General features: G+C 37.1%; 1 protein-coding gene across 1 annotated transcript in view; it reads left to right on the plus strand.

Annotated features, from left to right (window-relative positions):
* The window catches only part of Morc3 (MORC family CW-type zinc finger 3), a 42,276-nt gene that overhangs the window by 2,318 nt on the left and 27,814 nt on the right, over nucleotides 1-12,144 (plus strand). Inside the window, exons 2-3 of the mRNA XM_026380365.2 lie at nucleotides 9,225-9,297; nucleotides 11,407-11,539. Of these exons, the coding sequence (XP_026236150.2) occupies nucleotides 9,225-9,297; nucleotides 11,407-11,539 (206 nt within the window). The remainder of the gene's footprint in view (nucleotides 1-9,224; nucleotides 9,298-11,406; nucleotides 11,540-12,144) is intronic.

Consider the following 12,144-nt stretch of genomic DNA (forward strand, 5'->3'; position numbering starts at 1 on the left):
GACAGTATCTCTACCAGTCTCTGCTTTTGTTTCAGGATAGGAGTTGGCAAGCTTGTGGGCCAAATCAGCCTAGCACCTGTTTTGTATAGCATGTGAGATCAGGACAATTTATACAGTTGTAAATGGTTGGGGGAAAAAAAGAATATTTTGTGACATAACAAAAATTATATGAAATACAGTTTCAGTTTGCATAGTTTTATTGGAGCACACCCATACCCATTCATTTGCCTACAGCTGTCAGATGCTTCTGTTAAGAGAGAGTATAAAAATTAATGAGCTTTTGCATTTGTCAGAAACCATAGAATTTGGGCTGGGGTTGTGGCTCAGCAGTAGTAGCACATGCCTGGCATGTGTGAGGCACTGGGTCTGGTTCTCAGCACCATGTATAAATAAATAAAGGTCTATCAACAACTAAAAAAAAAAATTAAATAATTAAAAAAAATGTTTAACAAAAACCATAGAATTCAAGTGTCAAAGGGAACCTCCTTAGTATGTACAAATTTTTATCAGGAAAAGATCTCTCTCTTTCTCTCTCTGCTGTGCTGGAGATGGGTGGAATGCAGGGCCCTGGATACCATAGGCAAATGCTGTTAACACTAAGCTACAACCACAGCCCACTATATATTAATTTTAAAAAAAATTATTTAGGAAGTCCGAGATCCCAGGATGGGATGAAAGTGACAAGACTTTAAAAATATTTGTGCTTTTTTTTTTTTCTCTCCTTTTTTTAAGTAAAATGCTTATACCATTTCTTCGTTGTTGATTCCCCACACCCTTTTCAGAAATCCTCTCTGGGTTTAGCCTACACAAGCACTCTTCACTGCCTCCTCTTCTCCCAATGCATATGTCACTTTTGGGGGTTTCGATTATTAATATGGTTTGTTTTTACTCTTAACTTTATGCTCATGTGCCAGTGTACTATAATTGCATTTTCTTTTCTATATGGCTTTTTATTTTCCCTGAAGTTAATAATTAACTTACATTTTGTTTGCTTTGTTTCTTTGTGCTGATCACTCAGTAATCCAGATTTTCAGAGGAACTGGGAAATCTTTTCCAGATGTGTTCAGATACACCCAATATTTTGTCAGTTTGTTACTGGAGTCTGGCCAGAGGCCCTGCTATAGGGACCCCAACAGAGCAGGTGGGGCAAATGGAAAAAGTAATTGCGAAACAGGAAACGGACTTAATTTCCTTCCACAGGGAAGGAAAGGGGTGCCAGATCTCCTTAGCTTTGGTTTCAGAGGTTCTGAGATGAGCTTTAGGTTTAAGTAGAGGAGGAATTGGGGCAGACAAGAGTTATGCATAATTAAGTAGATTTGGTCAACATGTGATCTGATTGATTCTTATCTCAGTTTTGGTCACACAATTTATAAAAATTGTAAAGGAAATTGCCCTTGTTCAGGGGATAATCTCTATTTGCTTTGTAGGATTTTTATCTGTCAGACCTGTGATCCTGGAGAGGGGTCATTTGGTTCCTATAAGATCATTGCTTCTGCTTAGGGGGCAGTCTCATCATGGGGTGATCTGCCTGCAAGGCTCCCAAGTACTAGACATTTCTAGGCATTCTGTAGGGGATCTGGAACAGGATGTTGTAAAAACTGGCAGATGAATGTTCCTGCAAGGGTTGCAGATACCTTAGTTATTCCCATCTTGGCAGCCTCGGTCTTGAAACAGGATGAGACTGGTTAGGTAAATTTAGTGCTAATAAACTTTGAATTACCAGTTTTGGGATCTACTTCTTAAGTGATTACCTGTGTAGGTGCAGAGTTGAGTGGGAATCTGTCTCCCCAAAATTTAAGATAATAAAGGAGACAGATAAAAATTGAAGTCAGAGGGCTGGGGATATAGCTCAATTGGTAAAGTGCTTCCCTCACATGTACACAGTTCTGGGTTCAATCCCCAGTACCACACATATACACAAAAAAATGCAGTCAGAGATGCCAAATTTTATTCTGCTTTTAGTTACCAATTGTGAAGGGTAACTGCAGGCCCAAATGAAGAGTCTGCTTTTTTAAAAAATATTTTATTAGTTATTAATGGACCTTTATTTATTTGTTATATGTGGTGCTGAGAATCGAACCCAGTGCCTCACGCATTCGAGGCAAGCGCGCTAACACTGAGCTTCAACCCCAGGCCCAAGAGTCTGCTTTTTAGGCAAAGGCACCCTCTTTAAGTTCCTGTTACAAGTTGAGAGTCATTGTTGTTTCAGGACTTCCCTTTAATGTTTTTCTCCAAATTCCTTCTCCTTTTTCTGTCTCTCCATCCCAGGTATTTTTCTTTTGGGATTTACTCTTTGCAAGCATTATAGTTTAGTGACTGACAACACAGGCTCTGGAGCCTGCCCTCCTGGGTTCAGATTCTGATTGATAGGTAACTGGATGTCACCTAACTTTTTTTGGTACAGGGATTGAGCCCAGGGTGCTTTACTACTGAGTCACATCCCGAACCCTTTTTATTTTTATTTTGAGACAGGGTCCCACTACGTTGCTTAGGGCCATACTAAATTGCTGAGGATGGACTTGAACTTGCAGTCCTCCTCTTCAGCCTCCTGAGTTGCTGGGATTACAGGCATATGCCACCGTGCCTGGCCTATTGCCGGATATATTAACTGTAATGTTTTAGAGATTTTCTTTTGCATACTTTATTTATTTTTTGTTTCTTTTCCTGTGTATTTTTGGTTTCTAATTTATGCATTTTCAGATGTGTGGAGATAGTTAGCTTTCAGTTTACATTTTCAAGTAAGATACTAAAAGTTGACTAGATGTACCTGCGTGAGTAGGGCTAGTCCTACTGATGGGCTTCACTGTTGGGTTGATCAAGTAGGAAAGAGCCATTTTATTGAGACCACTGCACATAAGTATGTGGTAGACCCTAAAGAATGGAAAAGTCTGTTTAAAACAACCAAAAGCATTGAATTTTTTAAAAAAATGAGAACAAAAGGAGATGCTATCAGTAGTAACAGTTTTATAAGATGTTAATCATATTGGGTAAGATGGTAAAAGAAGGTAAATGGGATGTCTTATTTCTTACAATTGTATGTGAATTTACAGTTATTTTCAAATAAAAATAGCTATCTAGAGGGCTAGGTAGAATTATAAAAGAACCAAATAGAACTTTTAGAAGTCAGTTTCTGGAGAGGAGTACCACACCTAGTCATCTGCCATGACATGTAGAATCCTGGCTGCTAGCTATTCTGGTAGTTTGGCATGAGAGAGGGAGGTAGGAGTATCAAGTTGTTGCCTTTGCTCACATGTTTTTGAAACAGTCAGGGACCTCCTCCCAAAACAGGAATCCTTAGGATTAAGACTTCTCAGGGGAAGTAGGATGACCAAGCTAGCTCTCAGTCTTATGGGGTTAACAGCCGTACCAGAAAATTAGGAGTTAAAAAGTGCACCAGTCTTCAAAGCTATGGGAGTATGATATCATGCCAGGAGATGGATGGCAGGCAAGAAGTTAGCTCAGCCTTCTGGGGTTTTGTGGTCAGCAGAAATGCCAAGAAGCTAGAGCCAGACAAAGCAAAATCACCAAGACAAGGCCGTTGGGACAGGACAATAGTCTGCAATGTTCTAAAAAATAACATTAGAGACTTTCCCACACGATAAGGGGCAAATTCCAGATTGTGAGGGGCAAATCCATGTGTGTAATAGTCACAGAAGTAATCCACAGTTATCTTTATCCTGTCAGCATAGTAAATGGGATCTGTAGAAGTACTTATAATGCAGAGCTTGCTGCCTGCCTGTTCTCCCAGCTACTCGGGAGGCTGAGGCAGGAGGATTGAAAGTTTAAAGCCAGCCTGGACAATTTAGATTTTGTCTCAAAATTTTAAAAGGGGGCGGTGGGGGGGGGGACTTGCCTTGCACATGTGAGACCCTGGGTTTGATCCCCAGTCCTGAAAAAAAGAGGTAAAGAGGCCGGGCTGGCGTAGTGGCCCATGCCTGTAATCCCAGGTGCTTGGGAAGCAGAGGCAGGAGGATCCTGAGTTCAAAGCCAGCCTCAGCAATTTAGCGAGGTGCTTAGCAACTTGGTGAGACTCTGTCTCTAAATAAAATACAAAATAGGGCTGGGTTGTGGCTCAGTGTTCAAGTGCCCCTGACTTCAATCCCCCTCCCCCCAGCAATAAAAAAAGATCCTGATGGCTTCCATCTCCTTCCCCATACTTTGCCCAATGTGATTTTCATCTGACTGTTCATCTCTTTTGTGTGTGTGTTATCCTTTACAATGAACCATTAAACATAATTAATTCTTTCTTTGAGTTTTGTTAGCTATTTTAACAAATTATCAAATAGGTAGGGATTGTGTGAACCCCCAATCTGTGAAGTATAGGAGATCTGAACTTAAAATTGGCATCTGAAGTGGGGTCTGTCTTGTGTCTGCATTAACTCCAGGTATTTAGTGTTGGAATTAAGAGTTGGAGAATTTTTTTGCTGGTGTGGGAAAAATCCACACTTTTTTTTTTTTTATCAGAACTATTATGAGAGTATAGAAAAACTTTTCCCCCTAAAACCTCACATTTTGTTTGTTCATTAATCCATTAATGGGCATTTGGGTTGTTTCTCCCATTTGGCTTTTGTGAATAATGCTCTTTGAATTTGGACATATAGATATCTCTTTCAGTTCCTTTGGGTCTAAACCTAGAAGTAGAATTGCTAGACTATATGGTGATTCCCTTTAAAAAACAAACAAACTTATTTATTTATTTTTGAGATGGAGTCTTATTATGTTGCCCAGGCTGAAACAGTCCTTGTTCAGCCTCAGGCAGTCACAGGCAGAGGTGCCACCACACCTGGCTTATATTTAAATTTTTGAGGAGCCACCATTCTGTTTTTTCATAGCAGCTGCACCATACATTCCTAGCAACTGTTAACCTAAATAACAACATAGAGAATAGCTCTTCAAAATGAAGAGTTAATTGGGAAAAGCAAGCTGTTGGCAATGCAGAATATGGTGGCAGAGTAAGTATGGACATAGGAAACATGTGCTGTTAGGCAGATATTTGTGAGGACCCTTCCTTTATGGCCTTCCTGGGTTCTATTTTTTTAGGATTTGACACAAGTTGACTCCATTTTGGTAGTGACAACTTTCACACAACAGAAAAAAAAAATCCAGTTTCTGTATATCCTTGACAACACTTATTATTTTCTGTTTTTTGTTTTTGTTTTTCTTTTCTAAATAGTAGCCAATCAAATGAGTGAGATAGCATCTAAGTGTGGTTTTGATTTGTATTTCCCTAATTGTTAATGATGTTGAACATCTTTTCATGTGTTTTGTTTAGTGGCCATTTATATACCTTGGAGTCCTTTGCTCATATTGTTAAATTGTAGGAGTTCTTTATATATTCTGGATATTAATCCCTTGTCAGATATTTGATTTGCAGATATTTTTCCCATTCTGTAAATTGTCTTTTCACTATATGTGTCTTTTGATGCATAATTTAAATTTATGACATAGTTATATTTGAGAAATCATTCTCAAATCCAGTGTCATGAAGCTTTTCTCCTGTGCTTTCTCCTAAAGTTTTTTTTTTAAATAGTCTAAGCTCTTTGATTCATTTTGATCTAATTTTTGTATGCGTTAAGATAATGTGCATATCCAGTTTTCCCAGGATCTTATGTCAAAGACTGGCCTTTTTTCCCATTAAATGATCTTGGCACCATATACATGAAGGTTTATATGTATGTGGACTCTTTACTGTCTTGATCTGAGTCCACTAGTTTTCCGTTGTCACAGTAATCTAGAGCTTACCACCATCAGTTTCTCCAGAGAACAGACCTTCATTCTTGTATAGGATTGTCTAAGGCAATTTCAAGGTTACTCAGGGTGAGGAAGGATCTGGTATATCTTTTTTTCTTTTTTGATATTGGGGATTGAACTCAGGCACTCAATCATTGAGCCACATTCCCAGCCCTATTTTGTATATATATTTTTAAGCGACAGGGTCTCACTGAATTGCTTAGTGCCTCACAGTTGCTGAGGCTGGCTTTGAACTCACAATTCTCCTGTCCTAGCTGAAGCTTTGTATATCCAGTTAAATATCACCACTCTCATATCAAGTGCATCTCCATTCAAATCTTTTTGTTGGTGGTGTTGGTACTGGGGATTGAACTCAGGGCCACTTGACCACTGAGCCACATCCCCAGCTCTGTTTTGTATTTTATTTAGACACAAGGTCTCACTGAGTTGCTTAGCGCCTCCATAAGTTGTGAGGCTGGCTTTGAACTCTTGATCTCCTGCCTCAGCCTCCGGAGCTGCTGGAATTATAGGCTTGCACCACCACGCCTGGCTTCCATTCAAATCTTAATCCTATTATTTATTTATTTTGTGGTTCTGGGAATCAAACCCAGGGCCTGGTGTATGCTAGGGAAGCACTCTTACCATTGAGTTACATCTCAGATTTTCCTTGTTTTATATGAGCTCAGTTCTTTCTTTAAATGATATATTTTTTTAAAAAATATTTTTTTAGTTCTACATGGACACAATATTTTTATATTGCTTATTTATTTTTATGTGGTGCTGAGGATTGAACTGATGCTTCTTATGTGTGAGGCAAGTGGTCTGCATCTGAGCCACAACCCCAGCCCAAAAGGATATATTTTTATTGGTACATTATATTATGCATAATAGTAGAGTTCATTATGCTGTACTTGTACATGTGAATAACATAATTTGATCAGTCTCATTCCCTAGTACCTTTCCTTTTCTTTTCCTTCCCCTCCCTCCATTCCTTCTTTCCTTCCTTCCTTAGGGCACTTAACCACTGAGTCACATCCTCAACCCTTTTAAAAATTTTTTATTTTGAGACAGGATCTCACTTAAGTTGCTTAGCCCTCAATAAATTGTTGGGGTTGGCTTTGAACTTATGGTCCTCCTGCAACATGGGATTACAGGTGTATACCACCAGGCCTGGCTAGTAACTTTCCTTTCTAAAGAGATAGTTTTTAAACAGACACTTAAAATATTTGTTGTCTTCCAGGCATTATTCTAATCACTTATATTTTTAAACAAATATTTAATTTATGTACTGCTTTTAGCAACCTAAGGCTGGCTTTGAACTAGTGATCCTCCTGCCTCAGCCTCCCGAGCTGCTGGGATTACAGGTGTGCACCACCATGCCCAGGTAGAATTCATTTTTTACTGCTGTCCTCTTTGCTTATATGAATCTCTTAAGAATTAAGTGAGAATTGAAATTCCTTCTATCACACTCTACCTTACATTTAAATTCCTAGTATAGTAGCATGGACCAGAATACCTTTTTTTTTTTTTTTTTTTCTGGTACTGGGGATTGAACCCCAGGGGTGCTTAGCTGAGCTACATCCCCAGCCCTTTTAAAAATATATATTAGAAACAGGGTCTAGCTGAGTTGCTAAGTGCCTCCCTAGCTGCTGGGATTACAGGCATCTGTGCCCCCTCGCCTGGCTCTGAATACCTTTTTAACTCTAGACCTCACTTCTTATGAATATATGAAATGGAGCAAAAATAGAAGGACTGAGCTCATGGTGGTTATGGTGGTTGAACTAGTCTTTGTCTCCTTGTTTGGTATCCAGAAGTTTTATACCCCAAGGCCATGCCTCAGGGTAAAATTTAGAATGGGTGAAGGTTGTTTCATTCTTATATAAATGGTAGAATTGGGACTGAAAGATCTAAGCACTGGCATGTTCTCATGTAGGTTAATTTGAGAAAAAGCTTCTTGTACAAGATGTAAATCTGGAAATTGATTTTCTTTAGAAATTTATGGTATTGTTCTTAAGAAAGTCTTAATTATATATATTCCATATTTTATAAACATATAACCATAGAAAGTCCGAAATGCATATTTTCTAATTTGAAGAGCAGTCTTTACAGGATATGATTTCTCAAAATGTGTAGTATTTCACCTAATGAGTGGTACTGAGGACTTTGTGGATCATCTGAAAGCAAGTGTGGACAAAGGAAAAATTGACCTTTTTCTGACACCTGGTGGCAGCAACTGAGCATTGTAAATGTTCTTGGCTTGCATTAGATTTAATCTAGTTTGGGGAACTCTTAACACTTACCATAGTGCTCCCTATTCTTTTTGTTTTTCTTCTTTAAATATGAGTAAATTTGTTCAAAATAAACACAAAAAAGATTGTATGGAAATTCTCTGCATAGTAAATTTTCAACCCTCAACTCAACCTTTTGTTATTTATTCATTTATTTAAAAAAATTTAAAGATATTTATTCTTAAGTTTTAGGTAGACACAATATCTTTATTTTACATTTATGTGGTGCTGACGCTCAAACCCAGTGCCTCGTGCATGCTAGGTGAGCACTGTACCACTGAGCCACAACCCTGGTCCTTCAATCTTTTATTTTTTTTTTAAAGATTTAAAAATTTTTTGTTGTTGTTGTAGATGGACACAATACCTTTACTTTTTAAATTTATTTTATGTGGTGCTGCAGATCAAATCCTGTGCCTCACACATGCGAGGCAAGCTCTCTGCCACTGAACCACAATCCCAGCCCCTTAACCCTCAACCTTTTAAAACCATATGTACATTTTTATACATTTGCTGTCTACATCATTCAGGAAATTTAAGAGAGTTCCCTGTAGTATGAGGTTAATCGACATATTCTTTAATAAAATAGTATCTTGAAGGGGTTGGGAGTTGTGAATAAAATCAGACTTAAAAACCTTGGAATAAGAATGGTCTGTTGCATTGAAACTAATATTTGATATTAGTTTTTGATAAGAATTTGATAAGAATTTCTAGATGCATACTGTGCCAATGTCACACAATTGTAATGAACTTAAGAGTTATAAACCAAGTCAAAGAGTCCAGTAGTTACTGTTCACGAGACCATCAGAAAATCCTGTCATGAAGCAAGTTCATTAGATCCAGTACACTAAGGAGACCCTCTCCCACACAATTGTGTTTCAGAGTAGGAAGATTAGGATGTTTATAGGATTTTAGGACCTTGGCTGAGTCATTTTAAGGTAGGTCTTGCAAGGCAGGTAGCTGTTGGGGATTGGGCCATTGTGGATGGATACAAGAAGGCAAGGGTTTTGAAACAAGTCTTGATATGTAAGTTGTTTAGTTGGTTTCCAAGAATCTTCTGTGTTGTATTTCCAAGATATATCCTGGAGCTAAGTCATTTTTGTTCAGCCTCAGTTTGTTTAACCCTAGGACAAATAAATTATATTGGATTTTGTTCTCTTTTAAAAGTAAGATCTAAATTAATTTACATGAATCATTGGTTTGTTTCAGCTTTGCCCGAAGTTTTTACATACAAATTCTACTAGTCATACTTGGCCATTCAGTGCAGTTGCTGAATTAATAGGTATGTAAATTGACGTTTCATATATTATCTGTTGCTTGCACTTACAGTTTTAAAACTTTATTGAATAATAATATACGAGTGTACTTCAAAAATTTTTATCTTTAATAATATTAGTAATAAGGCTTACCTAGCATAACAATTATGCAAAAGGGAGTCAAAATCACTGTTTAACTTTCCTTATAATATTACCCAAGTATTTCATAACATTAGGTTTCAATTTGCTAAGTTTGTACAGTGTTTATATTGAAAACATTTTTATTCTGATTATCAAAGTTAAAAATGAGAATTATGCTTCTCAATATATACTGAGTATATAATAGAGAATGTATATAATATATAGAATGGGTTCGTTTTTCTGGTGTTACGAAGATTAATATGTTAGATTTGTGATAATAAATTCTTGCTTCATCCAAAAGATAGGATGAGCAGGGTCAAGGATTTTTATATATGTATGTTTTGCTGTATGGGGCTTGAACCAGGAACCTTGTACATGCCAAGCAAGCACTCTACCCCAAAGCTACATTCTTGGCCCTCTGTTTTTGTTTTGAGAAAAGGTCTCACTAAATTGTTGAGACTGGCCTCGAACCTGCAGTCCTTCTGCCTCAGTCTTCCTCGTCACTGGATTATAGATGTGAACTACCACATCCAGCTAGGATTTTATTTTAATAGTGTTGTAATGAACATTAAAAGAGGCAGGGTTGCAGTCAGATTTGCATTATGGGGTCATGATTCATGCAGACGAATATTTTTTAGGATTTTAGTATATGTTTTAAAAATATAGTAAAAGGACACTTTGTTCTTAGGTATAATTAAATTCCTTATCAAGGAAGGGTCCATGTGCAAGGAAAAGAAGGACTTTTTGAACAAGTACTTTTCTTTGTTATAGTTAGGTTTTTCCAAGTATTCCAACTAACACATGTATTTGGGTGATTCCCCCCCCCCCATCTTGGAGTGGGTTTGCTTTAACATTGTAGTTCTTATTTTTATGGCATCCTGCTTCCCATGACTTTCATGGCACTGTTTGGGGTATATCCCATTTTAAGTTTTTAAAAAAAATTTTTTTTTTTTTTTAGAGAGAGAGAGAATTTTAATATTTATTTTTTAGTTTTCGGCGGACACAACATTTTTGTTTGTATGTGGTGCTGAGGATCGAACCCGGGCCACACGCATGCCAGGCGAGTGCACTATCGCTTGAGCCACATCCCCAGCCCAGCATTTTAAGTTTTTAATAAAACAGTTATCTTGAAGGGGTTGGGAGTAAAAAGATTATTTAATTCTAGGCTGCTTTGTAGGCAGATAATTGAAAATATCTATAATACCTATAATAAGGTCTTCAAAATATATTTTGATTGGTTAAGGAATATTCAGATGAATCACCAGTTGATTTAATTTCTGGTACCATTAAAAAATCTTGGGTTGAGGCTGTGGCTCAGAGGTAGAGTGCTTGCCTACTATACATGAGGCACTGGGTTCGTTTCCCAGCACCACATAAAAATAAAATAAAGATGTTGTGTCCACCTATAACTAAAAAATAAATATTAAAAAAAATCTTCTGTTTTTAAATGTATTCCTTTATACTTACATGGTCTAAGAGAAATTTTGAGTTGAGCTAAACAAGGATGTTAAATATACAATAATAGAAATAAAAGCCAAAGAAACTTTTGTTAAACTGACAAGGGTTATGACTGTAGCTTATATATATGTATATATGTAGCTTAACAGAAAATGAAATTGACTTTTCATTTATTTAATAAATGTTATGTACCTTCCATGTCAATTCATAGTGCTAGTTGACACTCAATTCTCAGTTTCCCTTATGATAGCCAGGCTGATCCTTCTCTTAATCATCTCTGGGTTCAGTGATGTTTTACACTAATTTAGTGTGACAGGTACCAGTCTTTGCTCTATACTTAATATGAAGAGCTGTAGAAAGGATTAATTCTGCAGTAGACAATGAATATAGTTTCCTGTTTCCAAACCTTATGAATTCCTAAAAACTGTAGCTTTTAAAGTAGTCCTAAATGTGGTAATCTGTTGCTTGTTAAAGGATTGTTCTAATTGTTCTTTAAAATGCAAACTCAAAATTTCTCAAAACCTTTTGTGTCCCAGATAATGCTTATGATCCTGATGTGAATGCTAAACAGATATGGATTGACAAAACAGTGATAAATGACTGTATATGCTTGACATTCACTGATAATGGGAACGGTATGACATCAGATAAATTACACAAAATGCTAAGGTATGTAAAAATGTGCCATACATTTGAAGATCAAGGCTTTAAGTAGTTAAAAAATTCCATGTGTCATACTTTGTATCCTGTTTTGGTTTTTTTTAAACATGAAATTTCATACACTCAGTGTGAGTGATTGCCTCTGACCATATTTCTATTAAAACTTACCATGGGGGACTAACTTTAAATAGATTGAGAGATTGAGAAAGCAGCATAAAGTAGTCCTAAGGTCTTGGGCTATAGGATCAGAGAATAGGATGCCAGTGTGAATCAAATGTGTCTGAAATGGAAACAGACTGTAGTATAGATACAGGGTACAAGAAAAATTTAGAAGCATAGGCCTTTTGTTATCCCTTAAATGTTATGCTGCCAAAAGGTTTAGTTGATCCCATCATTAATCATATCACAGTAGGCTTGCTGAGAACAAGAGAATCATGAACACTTAGAGGAAGAGGTTCATGGGGTAAAATCTCAAGTCCTAGGACCCCAGATTATAACTCGGCCAACTAATTGACCAGGATGTGCCGGCAGCGAGCTCCTGTATTAGTACCTGTAATTCTTACACCCCTGTGATAAGATTTGGTTTCTTTTGCTTCATAGATGGGAAGATACAT

The sequence above is a fragment of the Urocitellus parryii genome, chromosome 2 (assembly GCF_045843805.1).
Source record: "Urocitellus parryii isolate mUroPar1 chromosome 2, mUroPar1.hap1, whole genome shotgun sequence".
Classification (NCBI taxonomy): Eukaryota; Metazoa; Chordata; class Mammalia; order Rodentia; family Sciuridae; genus Urocitellus; species Urocitellus parryii.